The sequence below is a fragment of the Pan paniscus genome, chromosome 1 (genome assembly GCF_029289425.2).
Source record: "Pan paniscus chromosome 1, NHGRI_mPanPan1-v2.0_pri, whole genome shotgun sequence".
Classification (NCBI taxonomy): domain Eukaryota; kingdom Metazoa; phylum Chordata; class Mammalia; order Primates; family Hominidae; genus Pan; species Pan paniscus.
Window position 1 is genome coordinate 48,807,450 of NC_073249.2, and position 24,121 is coordinate 48,831,570.

General features: G+C 39.6%; 1 protein-coding gene across 2 annotated transcripts in view; it reads left to right on the forward strand.

Moving 5' to 3' along the window:
- The window catches only part of KIF14 (kinesin family member 14), a 68,021-nt gene extending 50,327 nt beyond the window's left edge, over positions 1-17,694 (forward strand). For both annotated transcript variants that reach the window (XM_063597967.1, XM_003823058.7), the window contains 7 exons: positions 3,617-3,841; positions 4,033-4,217; positions 8,385-8,543; positions 9,812-9,934; positions 13,806-13,880; positions 14,643-14,781; positions 15,482-17,694. In XM_063597967.1, the coding sequence (XP_063454037.1) occupies positions 3,617-3,841; positions 4,033-4,217; positions 8,385-8,543; positions 9,812-9,934; positions 13,806-13,880; positions 14,643-14,781; positions 15,482-15,861 (1,286 nt within the window). In that variant the 3' untranslated portion in view covers positions 15,862-17,694. The remainder of the gene's footprint in view (positions 1-3,616; positions 3,842-4,032; positions 4,218-8,384; positions 8,544-9,811; positions 9,935-13,805; positions 13,881-14,642; positions 14,782-15,481) is intronic.
- The last annotated feature ends 6,427 nt before the right edge of the window (positions 17,695-24,121 follow it).

The window sequence follows — 24,121 nt, forward strand, 5'->3', positions numbered from 1 at the left end:
AACTACCTGTAATAATTACAATTTAAAAATTACTGCCTGCTGGGCTGGGCACAGTAGCTCACGTCTGTAATCCTAGCACTCTGGGAGGCTGAGGTGGGTGAATCACCTGAGGTCGGGAGTTCAAGACCAGCCTGAACAACATGGAGAAACCCTGTCTCTACTAAAAATACAAAATTAGCTGGGTGTGGTGGCGCATGCCTGTCATCCCAGCTACTCGAGAGGCTGAGGCGGGAGAATTGCTTGAACCTGGGAGGCAGAGGTTGTGGTGAGCTGAGATAGCACCATTGCACTCCAACCTGGGCAACAAGAGTGAAACTCCATCTCAAAAAAAAAAAAAAAAAATTACTACCTGCTAACAATAGACTACTATGCAGCAATAAAAAAGAAGGAATGACTGATTCACACAATAACCTGGATGAATTCCAGAAACATAATGTTGAGTGAAAGAAGCCAGATCCAAAAGAGTATATACTACACGATTCCTTTTATATGAAGTTTAAGGACAGGCAAACTAAACTATGGTGACAAAAGCCAGAGTAGGTTAGAACTGAATAGTGGTTACCTCTGTTGGGAGTTAGTAACCGGGAAGAGGAAACCTGTTGGGATGGGATGGTGGAAATTTTGTATACATTGAGCTAAGTGGGGTTTACAGATTTACACATATATAAATCAGCTGTACACTTAAGATATATGCACTTTACAGTACATATATTATACTTAGTAAACAAAAATTTTAAAATAATTATGTAACAATCTATTTGATAAAAGTTCTAATGGAATATGAGTAGCCATAAAAGGTATTATATCTCATCTTGACTTTAAATTTTAGAAATTAGGGTTTCTTTTAGGAAGATAATTATGATCCTACTACTTATTTAATCTAAGGTAGGTTAAAATATGCTGTGGGTTTTTTATTTACCAGCAAAATAAAAAGATATGTATCTGTGGTAGCAACTTATTTATTCGGTATTATCTGAGTAAGATATTTTACAAAAATAATTTTAAGGGAAGTCAGAGATAGAAAAGGTCTTTGCTTATTTGCGGTTTTCAAAGACAGTAATGGAAACCCACATGTGAACTTAGTAGGACCCCGTCTGGGCAGCTGTGAGTGGTGGAAGGGGGACCAGGCCTGGGGGTGAGGGGCTGTACCCCAGTGTCTAGCACTTTCTAGCTTTGGGAAGTTGAGCGAGTATCTTAACTTCTAAAATTCAGGGCCATATATTTTACTGTATTTTTGCAGGTCTTTCTAAAATGTTTTTGTTGGATTTTAGAATGCATTAATACAATTATCTTCTTAAATAGAGAATATATAGTTAACTCTTCTCGATGACTCTACTATAGTCATTATCATCATAATGATATTGAGTCATCATTACCCTACTGTAGCTTTGGGTTTTGTAGCTTTTCTTTTTTCTCTTTACAAACCAAACTCTTACCTTTGTTCTAGTTTTTTAATATTCCCCACCCTATGCCTTTATTCTACCTCCTTTTAGTTTGCTGCTTTGAAGCACCTATGAAGTAGACCAGAAAACTTAATCTTGTCTATTAAATAAGAATAATTATACTCAATATATTAGGACTCCAGGATAAAGTTATTTCCAGAGGCTCTGAATGAGTCAAGCTTCTCATTTATTTCTGGTTTAGACAGTGCTTAGAAAATCCATCCCTCACAGATGTGCTGTATTAACTGTAGATAATCAGTTGGTTTTAGCCTATCTTTTTTTTTTTTTTTTTTTCTTGAGACGGAGTCTCGCTCTGTCTCCCAGGCTGGAGTGCAGTGGCGCGATCTCAGCTCACTGCAAGTTGCGCCTCCCGGGTTCATGCCATTCTCCTGCCTCAACCTCCCGAGTAGCTGGGGCTACAGGCGCCTGCCACCATGCCTGGCTAATTTTTTAAAAATATTTTTAGTAGAGACGGGGTTTCACTGTGTTAGCCAGGATGGTCTCGATCTCCTGACCTTGTGATCCACCTGCCTCAGCCTCCCAAAGTGCTGGGATTATAGGCGTGAGCCACCGTGCCTGGCCGGTTTTAGCCTATCTTGATTGTAGTATACCTCAAGGAGAAACTATTGTAAGGTAGAAGTACTGAGACATTACGGTTTTTTTTTTTTTTTTTTTTTTGAGACTGAGTTTCACTCTTTTTGCCCAGGCTGGAGTGCAATGGCGCGATCTCGGCTCACTGCAACCTCCTTCTCCCAGGTTCAAGTGATTCTCCTGCCTCAGCGTCCCAAGTAGCTGGAATTACAGGCGCCCAGCACCATGCCTGGCTGATTTTTCATTTTTAGTAGAGACGGGGTTTCACCGTGTTGGCCAGGCTGGTCTTGAACTCCTGGCCTCAGGTGATCCGCCCACCTTGGCCTCCCAAAGTGCTGGGGTTACAGGCATGAGCCACTGTGCCCGGCTGAGACACTACTTTTAATGTAGTTTATCATTGCCTACTTTTCCAGTTTATGAATCCAATTATACTTCTAATTTTATGTAACTGTCGTTGTTTTCATCAATTACAGTTCTTTAGGGAAAATTAATCCCACCAGACATAGTGGTACATGCTTGTCGTCCCACCTACTGTGGAGGCTGAGGCCAAGGGATTGCTTGAGCCCAGGAGTTTGAGGCTCAGTGTGCTATGATCACGCTTGTGAGTAACCACTGCATTCCAGCCTGGGCAACAGAGCAAGACCCTGTCTGTCTCTCTCTTTTTTTTTTGAGACAGAGTCTTGCTCTGTTGCCCGGGCTGGAGTGCAGTGGTGCCATATCGGCTCACTGTAACCTCCGCCTCCTGGCTTCAAGCAATTCTCCTGCCTCAGCCTCCCGGGTAGCTGGAACTACAGGCGTGTGCCACCACACCCAGCTAATTTTTTTGTATTTTTAATAGAGATGGGGTTTCACCACGTTAGCCAGGATGGTCCTGATCTCCTGACCTCGTGATCTGCCTGCCTCGGCCTCCCAAAGTGCTGGGATTACAGGCGTAAGCCACCGTGCCTGGCCCAACCCTGTCTCTTAAAAAAAAAAAAAAAAGAAAGAAAGAAAAGAAAATTAATTCCTACCAAAAAGTAAAGAAAGAGATTAACCCAGTGGTTACGTGGGATATTTGGATTCTCTATTGTCTCGTAGTATAGTCAGGGAGCTACTAAATCTATGGATTGATGCGGTTGAGAGGTTAATTGATCCGTGAATGGAATTGTGTTTTCACTTTAGCATATAGAAATGAGGCTGAATTGAAATAAGTATAGCCTACTTTGAATTTATTGATCAGTAATCCTATAATATGCTTGCATTAAAACATTTGTTTGAAAGTATTATTCCTGAACATTTTTGGAAGAGCAATAGCATACGAGTAATATTTGCAAGCAGTAGAGGGGTAGTTTCTGCAGAATTAGCATTATGGAAATCAGCATATACAAGTATAGCATGGAAGATATACTTCCAAGTACAGCATAGCATACGATGTTATATATACTAATAGTTTTGTTTTTCTAATTCCACAGAACACAAAAATGCTTTGTTGTTGTAATACATTTCAGTAATGCAGAAGTACATAAAGTAAGGATCCCTTTTTTAAAAAAAGAAAGTATTATTCCTGAAAACAAGCTTAAAATGGCTATTTTCTGTTGATGTAGGTTTAATGGACAAATCAAGCACTATTTACTCAAATTCAGCAGAGTCATTTCTTCCTGGAATTTGCAAAGAATTGATTGGTTCTTCATTAGATTTTTTTGGACAGAGTTATGATGAAGAAAGAACTATAGCAGACAGCCTAATTAATAGTTTTCTTAAAATTTATAATGGGCTATTTGCCATTTCCAAGGCTCATGAAGAACAAGATGAAGAAAGTCAAGATAACTGTAAGCAATCTCACTGCTTTTGTTAACTCACATAAATGATTATTTTCTGCACATTGCACTTTGTTTTGAATGATTATTTGGCACATCTAGCATGCATCTTTTAACTGTGTTAAATATTTTAACGATGATCATATATGAGTTCTTTTATTTGGATAATATTTCATTCAGTAATTTTTCTTCTTCTTTCAAAGTGTTTTCTTCTGATCGAGCAATCCAGTCACTTACTATTCAGACTGCATGTGCTTTTGAGCAGCTAGTAGTGCTAATGAAACACTGGCTGAGTGATTTACTGCCTTGTACCAACATAGCAAGACTTGAGGATGAATTGAGACAAGAAGTTAAAAAACTAGGAGGCTACTTACAGTTATTTTTGCAGGTAAATTGATTTGCTTATTATCATTTGAAGGATTCATTTAATAATTATTTATTGGCTTTCTACTGTCTATATCTTCCCCAAAAGTAGCTCTGTATGATTTTCAAAAGTACATTCTGTTTTGAAGTTCTGAGACTGTGGTTGTCTGTAATTGATTTGTTAAACAAAGACTTACATGGCTTTCTATGTACGAGTAGTTCTAAGTGATTTACAAATATTAACTCATTTAATCCTTATAACAACCCCAGCAGTGGACACTGTTGTTATCACCATCTTGTAGATGAGGAAATGGAGGCACAGGGAAAATAAATATACCATCCAATGTTACCTAACTAGTAAATGACTGAGTTGGATTTGGACCCAGGCAGTCTTGGGCCCAGTTCATGCTCTGCCATTATACCATGCTGGCCCTCAATAAGGGATACTGGGAAGAGAGACAGAGTCTTTCTCTGGGTATGGGATTGGGTTTCAACTCAGACTGAATTGGCCACAATCCTGCTGACATAGAGACAAGGAAATAATTTTGTTTTCCTGCTTATCTTGTATCAGATAAGATTAGGTTTGGCTGTAAGAAGAAGTAAGATGAAAGCTTATTCTCTCTCACATAAAATCTAGATGTAGACACAGTGGCTCTGATCCACAGAGTCCTCAGGATCCAGGCTCCTCCCATTGGTCCCCTCCACCATGCCCAAAGTGTAGCCCCTGATTTCATGACCCACCATGGAGGAGCCCCATCTGAGCTCAGCGCAGCAGGGTGGAAGGAGTGGTGAGAAGGATAGGGCGAAGTTTGCCTTTTTTTTTTTTTTTGAGCTGGAGTCTCACTCTTGTCACCCAGGTTGGAGTGCAGTGGCGCGATCTTGGCTCACTGCAACCTCTGCTCCTGGGTTCAAGCGATTCTCCTGCCTCAGCCTCTCAAGTAGCTAGGATTACAGGCACTCACCACCATGCTCGGCTAATTTTTGTATTTTTAGTAGAGATGGGGTTTCACCATGTTGGCCAGGCTAGTCTCGAACTCCTGACCTCAGGTGATCCGCCCCCCTCAGCTTCCCAAAGTGCTGGGATTACAGGCATGAGCCACTGCGCCCGGCTGAAGTTTGCCTTCTTTTAAGGGAGGTTTCTGGAAATCACCATATGCCACATCTATTTATATATCTGGCTAGAATTTTATCATTTGACTACATCTAGCTGCAAGTATCATGAGGAAATGTATTTTTTAAAAAAATTCTGGACACCTGTGTGCCAAGCCAGAAATCAAGGGATCTGTGGAAGAAGTGGAAAATTGATATTGGAGAATACTTAGTCATCTACCATATTAACAAATTCCTTCATAAAAATTCCTTGATATGCAAAAGGAGCAGATAAGAAATTAATGGCCGAGTTCAGTGGCTCATGCCTATAATCCTAGGACTTTGGGAGGCTGAGGCAGGAGGATCAGTTAAGCCTGGGACTTTGAGACCAGCCTGGGCAACATAGCGAATAATAACAAATATCCAACTTGTTAGATACTTTGTCTCTAAAAAAATAAAAAAAAATCAGCCAGCTGATTTTTTGGTGGCATGTACCTGTGGTCCCAGCTACTTGGGAGGCTGAGGTGGGAGGATTGCTTGAGGCCAGGAGTTCGAAGCTACAGTGAGCCATGATTGCACCACTGCACTCTAGCCTGGATGACAGAGTGAGACCATGTCTCAATAATAATAACAAAAAATAAACTATTTAAAAAAAGAAAATACTAAGAGGGTTAGATTTCACTTTTAAAAAAGGATAATTAGACCATGTAATAAAATATTATAGAACAATTGAACAAATTTTATGTTATAGTGCCCACCAAAAGACTTTCCACATTCTATTATTGCAGTAGAATTTTTGTTGTGTCAAATACTTCCTGAATGGGCTATTTACTACCTGGGATTTGGAAATCTTTAACTGATCTAACTAGTAAACTTGAAATCAGATGATTGTTTTTAATGTCCGTTGTTCTCCCTCAGGAGGATTTTCTAGGTCTCCCCAAGACTTGGTTAAGCACCTGTCTTATTTGCTTCTCTAATAACCCTAAACTTCACCCGTTATGACTTTTAATATAACATACTATTTATAAGCCTGTACATCTCAATGGACAGTTAGCTCTAAGAAGGTAGAGGACAGTGGGTGTCTTTTTTCACAAGGCACCATTATGTGATAGATGTTCGGTTGGATACTTGTTATTGAATTAATTATAAATTCATATGGGATGAAGGATGACTTTGGATATAGGTAATGAGGAAATAGGATGACTAAGACAAGGGGTGGGGGGTGGTGGACTGCAAACAGGTGTGGATGAAGTAGTAGATGAAGGAGAATTTCTGACAGCATAAAATCATGAAAATGAAAGGTAGGATTGGCCAGAGAGCAAAGCTAGAGAGCCAGAAGCGAAGGGTCTGACTTAAGTTTGAGCCTAGAAAAGGAAGCTTGTTGAAGGAAGGTCAGTGCTTAGTTGGCTCTCAGATTTTAGAGGCAGTACTAGAATAGTGGGAGAACACACACAAAACAAAAACTCACTACTGGCACTTGAAGAACTGATGTTTGAACCCATGCTAAATTAGTTGTGCGTCCTTGGGCAAACTGCTTAAATTTTTGAGTCTCCTGTTTCTCACAGGAAAATAAAGCTAGAAATGCCTACTGGGCAGGATTGCTGTGAGGATCAGATGAATTAATGTTATAAGAATGTCTCTCTTAGAGTAACTGGTGTGTAGTTTCTTTCCTTCTTTTCGTTTTCTGAGAAGAACACTTTGAACCGAACTTGTGGGTTTCAACTCATAGCCCTGTGGGAAATCTTATACAAGGAATCAAGGATGGAGAGACCAGGTGACTTGGAGGGGAAGTTAGATTAAGCTCAGGACAGACTTGTGTTAAGCTAGCAAACCTGAATTTAGTGACTACACTTTCTACTAAGTATGGTTTGAGAATCCTTTTCTTGTAGCAATACAATCTGCATATTCCCCAAAGCAGGCCAGGAGAAATATTTTGAAGAGACACTACAGGGGGCAGGTAACAGAAAGAAGAAAAGCTCAAGAGAAGCTTCCTCATTCCTTTTTTATATGTGTACTCTGAGTGCATGTGGGAAGTCTTTTGTTTGAAGGTGTTTGGGGTTTTTTTCATCCCTTTTGCTTCCCCTTCCTCTCCCTCTCGATTTCTTTTCCCCTGAGAAAATCATATCTTTATTAACTGTCAGATGGTTATCAGAACAGGAAAAGTTCAGATGCAAAAGAGCCACCCTTCTTTTTCTTTCTTTTCGCTTTTACTTATTAATTCTGTCTTTTATGTAGTTAATTTTGTACTTACTTATGTCTCCTATTAGTGTGTAAGGTCTTTGAGGGTGGAGACTATATCTTACTCATTTTATCACCTTTAGCAGCCACAGATGTTTTCTGGTTCTGACTGAGACATTTATGAAGTGAGATCACTATATCAATAAATGCAGAATTTATTTTCTCCAGATGATTTTTCTTTTCTTTTCTTTTCTTTTGAAAATCAGCGAGACAGAGTCTCGCTCTGTCACCCAGGCTGGAGTGCAGTGGTGCGATCTCGGCTCACTGCAATCTCCACCTCCCAGGTTCAAGTGATTCTCCTGCCTCAGCCTCCTGAGCAGCTGGGACTACAGGCGCCCACCACCACGCCTGGCTAATTTTTGTGTTTTTAGTAGAGATGGGGTTTCACTATATTGACCAGGCTGGCCTCAAACTCCTGACCTTGTGATCTGCCTGCCTCGGCCTCCCAAAGTGCTGAGATTACAGGCGTGAGCCACCGTGCCCGGGACATTTTCCTTTTCTTTTTTTTTTTTTTTTAAGATGGAGTCTTACTCTGTCACCCCGGCTGGAGTGCAGTAGCACGATCTCAGCTCACTGCAACCTCTGCCTCCTGGGTTCAAGCAGTTCTCATGCTTCAGCCTACTGAGTAGCTAGGATATAGGCGTGTGCCACTATGCCTGACTAATTTTTGTATTTTTAGTAGAGATAGGGTTTTACCATGTTGGCCAGGCTGATCCTGAACTCCTGACCTCAGGTGATCCACCCGCCTCGGCCTCCCAAACTGCTGGAATTACAGGCGTGAGCCGCTGTGCCCGGCCCTTATCTTTTCTTTACCACCTGTTATAATCTCATGTATCTGATACACTTGTCCATTTTTATCTTACAGGGATGCTGTTCGGATATTTCATCAATGATAAAAGAGGCTCAGAAGAATGCAATCCAAATTGTACAACAAGCTGTAAAGTATGTGGGGCAGTTAGCAGTTCTGAAAGGGAGCAAGCTACATTTTCTAGAAAACGGTAACAATAAAGCTGCCGGTGTCCAGGTAATTTAGCAATGTTAGTTTAGACAGACTTCATCTGAGGAAACATTAGACTTTAGATAATAGTACAGTACTAAACATGGCAAGTTCTTTTTAAGTTTTCAAAATAGCTTGTACTTTTAGTAGTTTTGCAATAAGATTTAAAACTGTTTGGGCTGGGTGTGGTGGCTTATGCGTGTAATCCCAGCACTTTGGGAGGCCGAGGCAGGTGGATCACTTGAGGTCAGGAGTTCGAGATCAGCCTGGCCAATAGGCGAAACCCCCATCTCTACTGAAAATACAAAAGTTAGCCAGTCATGGTGGCCCACGCCTGTAATCCCAGCTACTCAGGAGGCTGAGGCAGGAGAATCACTTGAACCCAGGAGACAGAGGTTGCAGTGAGCTGAGATTGCACCAGTGCACTCCAGCCTGGGTGACAGAGTAAGGCTCCATCTAAAAAAAAACCCAACAAAACCAAACAACCAAAAAACTTTTAAGTATATTGGATTATTTTGCAAACCTTATTTTACCTTTCAGATCCTTAATTTGATGGTAGTCATCTACCGTGGAGGGTTTTCTCAGCCAATCAACACATGAAAAAACGTTGTAATACCAGATAATTTGTATCTGCTTGCTTTCACTAGTTATGCTATTGAAAACATTGTATTATATTAGAATGTTGCTGTGTTCTGGCTGGGGGCGGTGGCTCACGCCTGTAATCCCAACACTTTGGGAGGCCAAGGTTGGTGGATCACCTGAGGTCAGCAGTTCAAGACCAGCTTGGCCAACATGGCGAAACCCCGTCTCTACTAAAGATATAAAAATTAGCTGGGTGTGGTGGCAGGTGCCTGTAATCCCAGCTACTCAGGAGGCTGAGGTAGGAGAATAACTTGAACCAGGAAGGTGGAGGTTGCAGTGAGCCAAGATCGTGCCATTTCACTCCAGCCTGGGCAACACGAGCGAAACTCCATTTCAAAAAAAAAAAAAGAATGTTACTATGTTCTAGCAATATAGAGCCCTGCTTAAAAGATGATAAACATTCTTTGCAATATGTTATATATGGGATACTAAATTACAGATTTGCTAATTTTATTTCTTTACAGACCACAGACTGTTAGTTCTTATTCTAGCTTTAGTTGAACTTAATAAACTTGGGATGTATTATAGTCCTAAAGTAAGCAGAAAATATAACTTAATTACTTGATAATTTAAAATATATAAAACCTAAATTTAAATAAATTAAAATATATAAAACCTAAATTTTCTAGTTAATGCTTAAATTCTTTTTCTAGGAGGAATTCATGGATGCTGTTTGTGATGGTGTAGGCTTAGGAATGAAGATTTTATTAGATTCTGGACTGGAAAAAGCAAAAGAACTTCAGCATGAACTCTTTAGGCAGTGTACAAAAAATGAGGTAAGATGAATAAAAGAATATTCCGTACAGTACTAAATAATATATAAAGTTGATTTTTTCAGTCAACAAATTAGATTTCTGTAAATTCATATGTTTTAATTTGTTTTGAGTTATTTTTCACTGAAGAGGCTGACATCATGATCTTATGGTGATATTTTCCCAAGTTATTCTTGAGTCACTGCAGCCTCTATTGTTAATATTTTGCTTGGTCCTGTTGCAGCTATTTTCAAGAATTCAGTCTGTAAACTCCTAAGCAGAGAGTGGAGTGTGGTAGTGACACCTAGTGTTCGCTTTCTGGTTGTCATTTTCTTCCTTAGCTTTGTTTAGTCCTCTCCTCTTCTAAGAATGGAAACTATTAGTAACATTTATTGATTCAGTATCTTGAACTAAATATTTTTCTGGGGCATTCACATAAGATATTTCATATCAAGATACAGAACCAATAAGCATTTCAGTGATTTCCTAAAATATGTGTCCTCCCATCCTCCAGCTAACATTACTTAGTACCTTAGGAAAGATCTGGGTTTTAATATTAGAAGACATGTATTTGAAACCTGGTTCTATCACTTTCCACTTATCATTTAGCAAGTCACTTAATGCTCTGACCCTGTCATGTAAGCATACCTACATCACAGGCTGTAAACTATTTATTGATTAATTTCCTCTGACAGTTACTGGACTAGGTGCTTTACATGTAACAGTGGTAAATCTTAGCCATTTCTATAATGGGTTTGTACTTTGTCAGTAAGAAAAAGCCCTATGAATATCATATTTCATATTCATATCATTTTTCAAGGTAGGAATTTATATTCTTCATTTCATTGAATTAGAGTATTTTGCCTAATTACCCAACTATTAAGCCCTGAGCCAGGATTTTATATTCTGCCTGACTCCAAAACTCAACATGCTACATAAATAAGTTTTTAAAACTATTGTTCATGCGTTAATTTTCTTTATTGACAATTACTGTTAGTGAAGTGGGGATTAGGAAGATACAAATTCAAATTCTTATGAGACTGAATTTCAGAGACTTGTCTGTTTTAGAGTCTTGTAACAACATGTTAAAACCATCCGTGGCCAGGGATGGTGGCTCATGCCTGTAATCCCGGCACTTTGGAAGGCCAAGGCAGGAAGATAGCTTGAGCCTAGAATGCGAAACCAGCCTGGGAATTATAGCGAGACCTTGTCTCTACAAATAATACAGAAATTAGCCAGACATGGTGGCATGCACCTGTAGTACCAGCTACTCCGGAGGCTGAGGCAGGAGTATCACTTGAGCCCAGGAGTTTGAGTCTGCAGTGAGCTGTGATTGCACCACTGCATATCAGCCTGGGCGACAGAGCAAGACCTTGTCTCAAACAAACAAACAAAAACCATCCCTGTCCATTCCATTGCTCTTGTTGGAGTCAGGTGGCTGGGGCAATGCTACCTGGGGACATTTAGGTTCCTGAGATCTTAGCTACTAGGATGTCTCCTCATTTATGTACATACTGATTGATCTAGAAAAGTAGATCATGTGGAGGACTATTGGCTTCTGTCCCTCTGGGTGGTTGTTTCTGGGAAGGCATGGAATAAGTTTTTTTGTTGTTGTTGTTTAGAAAAACTTTGGTATTAATGTACTTCTAGCTCATCTTAGAATCTGAGGTGAAACTGTGTAAGCCACAGAGATTCTCCATCCCTTTGCTCATACTACAGGGTTATACAGATTTCTCTCTGCCCAGAAAAACTCCATCTCAGAATAGGGGAAAGACATGGAACATCAAGCTGCTCTCCTACTTCCTATGTAGCCTTGAACAACTTACCTGAGCCTCAGTCGTTCCATTTTTAAATGAGGATGATCATACTTATTTCATAAAATTGTTCTGAGGATCATATGAGATGAAGAAACAACGTATATGAAAATGCCAAAAATGTAGTGCCTGGCAAATCTTAAGTCATTCATCTTACTTGCACGTGTTCTCTTTTTCTCAACATATGTCTGCCTCTCTCACTTTGTGTTTTTTTGTTTTAAAAAATAAAAACACGGCTGGGCGCGGTGGCTCATGCCTGTCATCCCAGCACTTTGGGAGGCCTAGGTGGGCGGATCACGAGATCAAGAGATCGAGACCATCCTGGACAACTTGGTGAAACCCCGTATCTACTAAAAATACAAAAATTAGCTGAGCGTGGTGGTGCACATCTGTAGTCCCAGCTACTCAGGAGGCTGAGGCAGGAGAATTGCTTGAACCTGGGAGGTGGATGTTGCAGTGAGCCAAGATCGTGCCACTGCACTCCAGCCTGGCAACAGAGCAAGACTCTGTCTCAAAAATAAATAAATAAATAAATAAAAAATTAAAGTAAAAACACATTGTTACTAAATTTAGGAGCTCATATTGTCACTAAATCAAGCTTGGGCTCAAATAGGCATGAGGCTGATTTCAGTTCCATAGTGCAACTTTGAAGAAAGGGATATATTGGACTGTCAAAGGCTCATTCAGATCACCACTGACGTCTCAAATTTGGTTTTGCTCAGCAGCAGCACCATTTATCACTAAAACACTTTACCATATTTGCAAAGTGATACCACTTATGCAGTCTATCACTATTGCAAAGAATTTCTGCTGGCAATAAGTGCAGAAGTGTATAGAATAAATTAATGAAAAATATAGATGAAATAATATATGGGAATGTGTTTAGTAAGCTGTTGAAGTAGGTGCAGGTGTTAGCCTTGGTATTGTTTTGAGGAAATAAGCAGCAAAAGGGCCAGGCCCATCCTGTATACAATTGACCCTATCTGCATACCCTCCTTTCTCTCATTTTCTTTCTATAGTATGACAAACCTGTACTTTGTTGTTCATGGTAGGGTTTTAGTTTATCTATTCTTGTAAGTTAAAACTCCTTTAAGAACCTATAGAAGAATAAAATATCCAAAGAAATAGAAAATGAGCTGAAACATAAAAGGCATGGAGCTACAATTTTAAAGCTGGAGTCAGGAAGGAAAAATAATTTGGATATTCTTTTGGATTTTTTTTTTTTTTTTTAAACCACATAGAGCAAATCTGAATTAGGGCTAGGGAAGCTCTCTGTGAGTAAAGCCAATTAAACACTGAAAAAGAATCCCCTGGCAGAAATTGAGCAGGAAAGCACCTTAGGGGGCAGCATTGGATAGAATAAAAGCAAAGGCTTAGAATTTAGATGTGGGCTCCCACCCTAGTTCTCAGTCTTAGGAGTTAGGAACCAAGGTCTGTTTCCTTACCTATAAAATGAGGTATACAATGGGCAGCATAGGACTATAATGGAGAATCAAATAACAAAACATTTGTAAAGTTCTTATAGTATTTGCTTGATATGTTACTTACTCCCTTCCAAGGGAAATTTAGAAATTTTGTATCTATAAATATTTAAGTATAACTCTAAATCTGTTATTATAACAAATATTAGAGGGTGTCCATATTTAATATAGAAATCAATGTGCAATTTATTTTGAAAGAAATTATTAATGAATACAGGTGAATTAGACTGATTATTTTCCCATGTCACAGGTAAATAGAAAATACAGACTAAGAATATGATCAATGTGTTTAAAAGGAGAGTAATTGCTATGGCTTGAAATTTTTTATGTAAATAAAATAAATGAGAGAGATTATAAAGTTGAGCTCTTAAAAGTGAAATAAACTTACTTGGAAAGAAGTCAATGTGCAATTTATTTTTGAAGAAATTTCACATGTATGATTTAAGTACTCTCAAGCTATTTAATTGCAATCCCAGAAATAGAACTCCAATCTTTGGGCTTCTAGACTAGAATTTTTTAAAAGTCTGGTCCCATGCAATTCTATGATTTTTGTACTTCTGAATAATAAAGTATAATAAAATATTTTAACATTCTCTATAGGTTACCAAAGAAATGAAAACTAATGCCATGGGATTGATTAGATCTCTTGAAAACATCTTTGCTGAATCGAAAATTGTAAGAGAAGCTTTAACTTGATTTTAATTTTGCTTATTTTTTATCATTTCGCTTGGTTCAAATGTAGATATTTTTATTTCAGTGTTTATCCTTAGCCAGAGACAACTCTTTTGTATATGTCTAATTGTAGCATGTAAGATAGCTCTTTGTCTTTTTTATGTGTGTCATAACTTACTAGTTCTAGTAATGGATAAAGGATTGTATAGAAATTTATTAGTATGTCTGTTTCTTTTTGCTACTGGTTTAATAACTGTCAGCTTTTGCTTGGATGGGTCATTATAGGCTAAAAAATTGTGTTTAATAATCGTTGTGCTCAAAGATTTTAAAATACAGATGAATTAGATAGATTATTCCCATGTCACAGGTAAAGAGAAAAATTAAGTATATGATCAATGTGTTAAAAAGGAGAGTAATTCCTATGGCTTGAAAATTTTTATTTAAATAAATGAGAACTATTATAAAGTTGAGCTCTTAAAAATGAAATAAATGTATCTTTTAAAGTACTGAATAATAAATGGCACTGTTACTTTATTCCATTCTCATGTAATAGGATGACAGACTTTGAAAATTCTGATTTCTTTTGAAAACAGTAATTACTATTGTATTTTGATCTTGCTTATAGAAATAGAGTTAAGCACTGGTGAGGAAATTAAACTCTCTTTCTTAAAGAGAAGATTCTGGCAATTAAAATCATATTGACTGAGCCTTACTGCCATTGAGCCTGTTAATGTATTATTTTAAGTATTAACTTTATTTATACAGAAAAGTTTCAGAAGGCAAGTACAAGAAGAAAACTTTGAATACCAAGATTTCAAGAGGATGGTTAATCGTGCTCCAGAATTCTTAAAGTTAAAACATTGCTTAGAGAAAGCTATTGAAATTATTATTTCTGCACTGAAAGGTATGATTCTCCAAATGGAGTTTATAATCAGAATTTTATATTTTAAGGAACCTTAGACATCTTTCTTTTTTTTTTCCGAGACGGAGTCTCGCGCTGTCACTCAGGCTGGAGTGCAGTGGCTCGATTTCAGCTCACTGCAACCTCCGCCTCCTGGGTTCAAGCGATTCTCCTGCCTCAGCCTCCCAAGTAGCTGGGATTACAGGCATGTGCCACCATGCCTGGATAATTTTTGTATTTTTAGTAGAGATGGGGTTTCACCATGTTGGCCAGGCTGGTCTCGAACTCCTGACCTCAAACAATTCACCCACCTTGGCCTCCCAAAGTGCTGGGATTACAGGCATGAGCCACAGTCCCCGGCTGACATCTTTCCTTTTTATTTCTAACCTTTTCATTATTTTAGTCATTAACTGAAGCCTACCAATGCTACTTCACTGATATTAGTTACCCATATAGGAACTTTTATTTATAATTAAATTCTCACTTAATATGTATATCAGTACTTCTACCTAAATAATTAGATCCTGAAAAACCAAGTGCTTATCTAGCAAATAAACACTTTAGTTGACTAATCTTAAGTAGTTTGGAATTGTTTTGATAGGGTCACTTTGACTTAAAAGATATCTAGAGTCTATAAAAGTCATAAATACCTGATGAAAACTGAAAAGGCTAATTAACTTTTCCCTCTCTCTCTTGCATATAGGATGCCATAGTGATATAAATCTTCTCCAGACTTGTGTTGAAAGTATTTGCAACTTGGCCAATGATTTTTACAGTGACTTCAATGTGCCTTCTACTTCTGTTGGCAGCTATGAGAGTAGAGTAACTCACATTGTCCACCAGGAACTAGAATCTCTAGCTAAGTCTCTCCTCTTTTGTTTTGAATCTGAAGAAAGCCCTGATTTGTTGAAACCCTGGGAAACTTATAATCAAAATACCAAAGAAGAACACCAACAATCTAAATCAAGCGGGATTGACGGCAGTAAGAATAAAGGTGTACCAAAGCGTGTCTATGAGCTCCATGGCTCATCCCCAGCAGTGAGCTCAGAGGAATGCACACCCAGTAGGAGTCAGTGGGTGTGAATACTGATGTGTAGGCACTTTTATGACCACCCATGAAAGAAAAAGAACACTTGCTAGGCAATTTTCTTTATGCAGGAGAGTTTAAGAGAAATCAGTACAGATATTTCAAAAAAGTCCATGTCTTTTTATCTTTAAAATATCTATTTATCAAAGGCCGGACGCAGTGGCTCACGCCTGTAATCCCAGCACTTTGGGAGGCTGAGGTGGGCAGATCACAAGGTCAGGAGTTCAAGACCGGCCTGGCCAACATGGTGAAACCCCGTCTCTACTAAAAATACAAAAATTTGCTGGGCATGGTGGCGCGTGCCTGTAATCCCAGCTACTAGGGGGGCTGAGGCAGGAGGATCGCTTGAACCTGAGAGGCAGAGGTTGCAGTGAGCCAAGATCATGCCACTTTACTCCAGTCTGAGCAACAGAACGAGACTTAGTCAAAATAAATAAATGAATAAAATATCTTTTTATCTTTAAAGTGTTTAACTTTGGTATACTGTCTGTAGTTGGTTCATTAGTCTGTTTATAAAGGGTTATTTTCTCATGAGTGGAAACCTGAACAATCAGTTACCTTTGTGCCTATGCCTTCTCTCTCCTCAGACAGCTGGGATGTTTATGGTGAAATGGCCTATACAAGTTTAACTAAGACAACTTAACTTGCATTGTTAATCAAAAATTCTTTTCTCAAAGGGTTAACTGGTTGCCATTTTGAATAGTATGTTCAAGGGTGTAGCTTCCTGTTTCTTTCCAAATTATAAGTAGCTGCCTAAATATAGTATAATTATATATTAATAATATGGCTTGCTGGCATAGTAGTTTACCCTGTTATCTGTGTTTCATAATGGGGGCTGTATGAATATTATTTAAAACTAATTAAATGTTGCCAGAATTATACTAAACTGTTGGATGAGATTAGGAGATCAGAGGCTGGACCTTCTCTTGATAATGCTTGTTTTGTTAAAGGTATAATGAAATAATTTGTATATGATTTGATGAAGATTAAAGACCCTTATTTTCCACAGCTTTTAAATAAAAACCTTTATTTATGATCAAGTAATAAAGATAATATTCTACTTGTGGGATCTTACATTAAGGAAATAGTTTGACATTTTTGACCTCAAGAGTGTGTATAATTTGAAGAGATACTTCGTAACTATGCTTGGGTGATATTGAGCAGTTCCTAAAGAATAATTCATTTAAATAACCTGATCCTTTCATTTGCCCTTTTCGAATTTACAGATACTACTTGTACATTTGGCATAACTAGTTGAAATTGGCCATTCGTACCATGAATAAATCTGATAGTTTCCTTGTTAGGAAGAGATTGTAAGTAAATACGGTCATTGCAGTCAGAACAGTATTAGTGAACCTTGTGTGATGTTTTCAAGCTCTTTAAAATGGTACAATGTAGCACATTTGCTTTCACTTCTTTTTTTATTTTTGGCATTTGACCTTGTATTCTTTCTGAAGCTCTATATATGTTTTTATTAGTCAATACTCTGGCAAGTAGCACTTTGCTTGTCCAGTTTGCTGGAGTGTAGATGTACATATGAGGATTTCCCGGGAGGTGCACTTCTTTGAAGAACTTCCTGAAGTACGTGTATAGTAGTTTTCATCTTAATATTCAGTATTTAATCTTCAGTTTGTGCTTTGTAAACTCATGACTTAATTGGTCAGAAACTTTTTAGTGTCTTTATAAAATTTTGTATACATATTTATACTAAACACATTGTGATACTGTATTTGAATGAATGGTGAAAAAATATTTGCTATTGGAATTATGTGCACTGACAAGAAATGTTATAAAGAGAATGCCTTTAATAAATCTTTTCAGCATTAGAATTGCTTCTTGGTCTATGCTCTTTTATTTTACTGATTTTCTTTGTTTATTTTACTCTTCATTCAAAATAGCTCTGCCTTGATAATAGCTAGGCTAGTGTTGCAAATCAAGTTAATAATTAGGAAACACTAAACAAATATTAATATTGTCATAACAACTATTTTTTTTTAACATTGTTCTGCCTCTCTTTAGTTGATTATGCCTGGAATAGATTTATCACCATGTGGTATGTGGAAAGAGCATGAGCTTTGGAGTTTGACATATTTTTCACACATTTGGAGTGTGAATCCCAGCTAGGCTGCTTAGTAACTACATGACCTTAGACATGTTACTGTCTTCACTCCCATTCCTTCATCTGCAGAAGGAAAAGTAATACCCACCTCATGGACTATCTATCTATGAGCACTTAGTGAGAAAAATGTGGGAATAACTGCTGGCAAGTAGTAGACTGTTAGTGAATTTATTTTCTGTCCTTTTCATTACCAGCTACAAAACCCTTGTTATGTATATAAGATCACACTTGGTGCAGGCATATGCCATTTATAACATTCTGCCAATGTGCCAAATTGTATTGCAGTCCTTTATGGCATACCTGAAAATATATCTGCCGTCATTTTGTTCCATGATAATAAATGGACAATAAAGATAACTAAACATTATCTTACTGCTCTTAAAGAAGGTATAATGTGCTATGTGTCCTCCATGGAGTCAGTCCATCTGAAAGTTTTAGCAAAAGGCTGTTCTGTCTAGTTAGCTAACTAGCATACTTGAGTTTACAGAGCCTAACTATGTGCCAATAAGCATTTCAAGGTTTTCCCTAAATATGGAAAGTAAGAATTAATCACAGGTGAGGGAAAAAGGTATCAGTAGTTTGGTTCAGTTAAAAAAAAGGTTATGTGCCCAGCTTCCTGTGCATGATTCATCAGGTAAGTTTGTGCTCTGGATTTTGCAAGTTACAGTCATTGCATGATATAATCAAGACTGAGCTTTTCCATCTTTCTTCCTTTAGCCAATATTAGTTTATGGGATTTTTAGATGTGGAGCATGGCCATTTAGTTTGTTTTAGTATCTGATAGCTAGGTTCATTCATTCATTCTAATAATTATTTACTTAATGCTAGGTATGCTGTTGGTGTTAAGCCATAGCAACCTGAAAAAGATTAGATTGCCTCATGGACTTTTGAAAGGCCCAACTTTTTGGATCCCAGTTGTTCATAACATATTTTCTCGATGCCAAAGACCTCTAAACACGCTAAACTCAAGTCAGGTGCAGTGGCTTATGCCTGTAATCCCAACACTTTGGGAGGCTGAGGAGGGTGAATCACTTGAGGCCAGGAATTTGAGACCAGCCCGGCCAACATGGTGAAACCCCATCACTATTAAAAACACAAAAGTTAGCCGGCATGGTGGCGCATGGCACGCCTGTAATCCTAGCTACACAGGAGGCTGAGGCAGGAGAATGGCTTGAACCCAGGAGGTAGAGGTTGCAGTGAGCCTGGATCGCGCCACTGTACTCCAGCCTGGGTGACAGAGCGAGACTCTGTCTAAAAAAAACAATAATAAACAGGCATGGCAGTGCATGCCTATAATCCCAGCTATTCGGGAGGCTGAGGCATGAGAATTGCTTGAACCTGGGAGGCAGAGGTTGCAGTGAGCCAAGATTGCGCCACTGCACTCCAGCCTGGGAGACCAAGGGAGACTGTCAAACAAACAAAAAACACACACTACACTCGAACATACAGGAGAACCACCAGAGAATCGCTGACTTATTCAAGACAGAATTCAGGGGCAAACTTTTGATTAAACAGATGGCAACTGGAAACTGCATATTTCCTGTTGCTGAATGGTCCTAAGCTCAGAGAATCATAGGTTTTTAAAGAATTTAGCCGAGCACGGTGGCTCACGCCTGCAATCCCAGCGCTTTGGGAGGCCGGGGTGGGTGGATCACCTGAGGTCAGAAATTCGAGACAAGCCTGACCAACAAGGTGAAACCCCGTCTCTACTAAAAATACAAAAATTAACCGAGCGTGGTGGCACGCGCCTGTAATCCCAGCTACTCAGGAGGCGTAGGCAAGAGAATCGCTTGAACCCGGGAGGCGGAGGTTGCAGTGAGCTGAGATGGCCACATTGCACTCCAGCCTGGGCGACAACAGTGAAACTCCATCTCAAAAAAAAAAAAAAAAAAAAAAAAAGAATTTAAGAGCGATTTTGTGGTGTCACAGGCTTTCGTTTCTCTGGCTAATATTCAGTGAAACTTCTGAATTTGTCTAAAGAGCGAGCATCTGCCCATTAGGGGGCCTCATTTTCACAAAGAGCAGATTGTGCTGTCCACTAAGAAGATGGAGAATCTCTGAAATTTGGAAAATGGATATCACTTTCTATGGCCCTACATCCCCCTCTTTTTAAAATGGTGGCTCACGTCTATAACCCCAGCACTTTGGGAGGCTGAGATGGACGGATCACGAGGCTAAGAGATCTAGACCATCCTGGCCAACATGGTGAAACCCTGACTCTACCAAAAAACACAAAAATTAGCTTTGCCTGTAGTCCCAGCTACTCGGGAGGCTGAGGCAGGAGAATCACTTGAACCCGGTAGGCAGAGGTTGCAGTGGGCAGAGGTTGCAGTGAGCCGAGATTGCACCATGGCACTCCAGCCTGGCGACAGAGCAAGACTCTGTCTTAAAAAAAAAAAAAATATATATATATATATATATGTGTGTGTGTGTGTGTGTGTGTGTGTGTGTGTGTGTGTGTGTTTACGGGCCAAGCATGGTGGCTTACACCTATAATCCCAGCACTTCCGGAGGCCGAGATGGGAGGATCACTTGAGCCCAGGCATTCGAGACCAGCCTGGCCAACATAATGAGACCTGGTCTTTATTTTAAAAACAAACAAAAAAAGGCCAGGCACGATGGCTCACGCCTGTAATCCCAGCACTTTGGGAGGCCGAGGTAGGCAGATCAACTGAGGTCGGGAGTTCAAGACCAGCCTGATCAATATGGTGAAACCCCATCTCTACTAAAAATACAAAATTAGCCGGGCGTGGTGGCACGTGCCTGTAATCTCAGCTACTCGGAAGGCTGAGGCAGGAGAATCACTTGAACTTGGGAGGTAGACGTTGTGGTGAGCCGAGATGGCCCCATTGCACTACAGCCTGGGTGACAAGAGCAAAACTCCGTCTCAAAAAAAAAAAATAAAGCTTTTTCCCCAGTTTTATTGAGGTGTAATTAACAAATAAATTGTGTATATTCAAGGTGTGCAATGTGATGGTTTGATATACAAACACATTGTGAAATCATTACTACAATCAAGTTAACACATTCATCACCATACGTAGTTACTATTTGTGAATGTGCGTGTAGGGGGTAAGGACACTTAAAATTTACTCTTAGCAAATTTCAAGTATACTGTACAGCATTATTTTTTTTAAATTTATTTTTTAGATGGAGCCTCACTCTGTCACCCAGGCTGGAGTGGAGTGGCAGGACCTTGGCTCACTGCAACCTCTGCTTCCCGAGTTCAAGTGATTCTCCTGCCTCAGCCTCCTGAGTAGCTGAGATTACAGGTGCTCACCACAATTCCCGGATAATTTTTGTATTTTTTAGTAGAGACAGGGTTTTACCATGTTGATCAGGCTGGTCTCGAACTCCTGACCTCGTGATCCGCCTTCCTCGGCCTCCCAAAGTGCTGGGATTACAGGCATGAGCCACCACGCCTGGCCTACTATATACAGTATTATTATACACCTTGCTATACATTAGACTCCCAGAATTCATTCTTCTGATAAATGAAAGTTTGTATCATTTGATCAACATCTCTCCATTCTCCTCACCCTACCCCCAACCCCTGGCAAACAGCCTTCACCTCTCTGCTTCTATGAATTTGACTTTTTAAGAATCCTCACACAAGTGAGATCATACAGTATTTGTCTTCCTGTGTCTGCTATTTCACTTAGCACAACATCCTCAAGCTTCCTCCACGTTGTGACAAGTGGCAAAATTTCCTTTTTTAAGGCAGAGTATTCCTGTGTGTGTGTGTGTGTGTGTGTATTTTTGTGTGTGTGTGTGTGTGTAACATTTTCTTTATCCATTCATCCATCAATGGACAGTTAGGTTGTTTCCAGATCTTAGCTATTGTGAATATTGCTGCAATGAACATGGGAATGCAGCTATCTCTACAGGGTGCTAATTTCATTTTCTCTGGGTATATACCCAGAAGAGGGATGGCTGAGTCATATGGTAGTTCTATTTTTAGTTTTTGAGGAATCTCCATACCTTTTTCTATAATGGCTATACCAGTTTACATTCCCACTAACAGTGTACAAGGGCCCCCTAATTTCTTTTCTTTTTTTTCTTTTTTTTTTTTTTTTTGAGACAGAGTCTCACTCTGTCACCCAGGGTGGAGTGCAGTGGCATGATCTCAGCTCACTGCAACTTCTGTCTCCCGGGTTCAAGCGATTCTCCTGCCTCAGCCTCTTGAGTATCTGGGGTTACAGGTGCGTGCCACCACGCCTGGCTAATTTTTGTATTTTTAGTAGAGACGGAGTTTCACCATGTTGGCCAGGCTGGTCTCGATCTCCTGACCTTGTGATCCGCCTTCTCAGCCTCCCAAAGTGCTGGGATTACAGGCGTGAGCCACCGTGCCCGGCCGGGCCCCTTATTTTCTACATCCTTGCCAACATTTACCTCTTGTCTTTTTGATCACAGCCATCCTAACGGGTGTGAGATGAAATCTCATTGTGGTTTTGGTTTGCACTTCCCTGATGATTAGTGATGATGAGCACAAATTGCGATGCCAGATATTTGCCCATTTTCTTCTCCCTTTTTGTCTCTCCAGCCTCCTGTTTTGGGTGCTGTGATGGGTGATCACCATTTTCCCCTCCTTCTCTCCCCAGTCACCCCACTGCCCTCTGCCTCAACTCCCCCAGCTGAAACTGCTCTCACCAAGGTCATCAGTTAACTTCTAATTACAAAAGCCAAAGGAATTTTTCAGTCTTAATCTCACTTAATTGCTCCCTTTCTTTGGAAATTCTTTCCTCTCATGTCTCCACAGTAGAATATGCCTGAGTTTTCTGATTGTTCTTTTTTCATCTCTTTCATGAGCTTCTTATTCTCCACCAGGTCTTTTAAATATTAGAGTTCTGTGTGTTGGTTGAACAAAAATGTATTGTACTTGAGAGACGGATACCCTAAGTACCCTAAGTTACTTGTCACTACGCATTATATACATGTAACAAAATGTCATGTGTACTCCATAAATTCGTACAGAAAAATTCGGTGCCCAGGCCGGGAGCGGTGGCTCACGCCTGTAATCCCAGCACTTTGGGAGGCTGAGGCAGGTGGATCACTTGAGGTCAACAGATCGAGACCATCCTGGCAAACATGGTGAAACCCTGTCTCTATTAAAAATACAAAAATTAGCTGGGCGTGGTGGTGTGCACCTGTAATCCCAGCTACTTGGGAGGCTGAGGCAGGAGAATCACTTGAACCCGGGAGGCAGAGGTTGCAGTGAGCCGAGATTGTGCCACTGCACACTGCACTCCAGCCTAGGCAACAGAACGAGACTCCATCTCAAAAAGAAAGAAAGAAAGAAAATTTGGTGCCCAGTGTGACCTTTTCCTTGCAGTCTCCTTACTTTCCCTAGAGATCAATGCATAGTGAAGCTGTTGAGGGCGTGGATTCTAGAGGTTCTGCTTCTTACTCCCTACCTCTCTGCTCACTTCCTTAACTCTTAGAACTTCTGTTTTCTTATTTCTAAACTGGTACCTTGAGGGTCATGGCTTTGAGGGCTAAGTGACACGACACCTCACAGACACAAGCACTTAGCACAGAAAACCCGATGCATGATAACTCAAGAAATGGTGGCCATGATTATTAATTTTATCTCCTTGAGTGATGTAACCACTGTTTATAAGCTGATACTCCCAAATGTACATTTCTTTCTTTTGAGCTCTCTTATTCAATTGTCTACTTGGCCATAATACAAGCACCTTAAATCTAAAGGTATCTAAAGAGTTAACTCATACTCTATATATTTTCCTTTTTCTTTTTTTTTTGAGACAGAGTCTCACTCTGTTGCCCAGTCTGGAGTGCAGTGGTGCTATCTCAGCTCACTGCAGTCTCTGCCTCCTGGGTTCAAGCGATTCTCCTGCCTCAGCCTCCCAACCCTATACTTTTTAAATCTAATTCTTCCTGTATTCCTTATCTTAGCTGAAAACGCCACTGTCCACAAAGTCACCCAGACCAAAAATCGTAGGCTTATTATCTATTTGACCACACCTGATCCTCACAATAACCCCAGAAGGTGAGTGCTATTATGATCCCCATTTCACAGATGAGGAAAATGAGGCCTCTTGGCTTTGTAGTACAGAATCTCAGAACCAGAATTCCTGGGCCAAAGTCCATGCTCTATATCCCTTTCTTCTAAAATA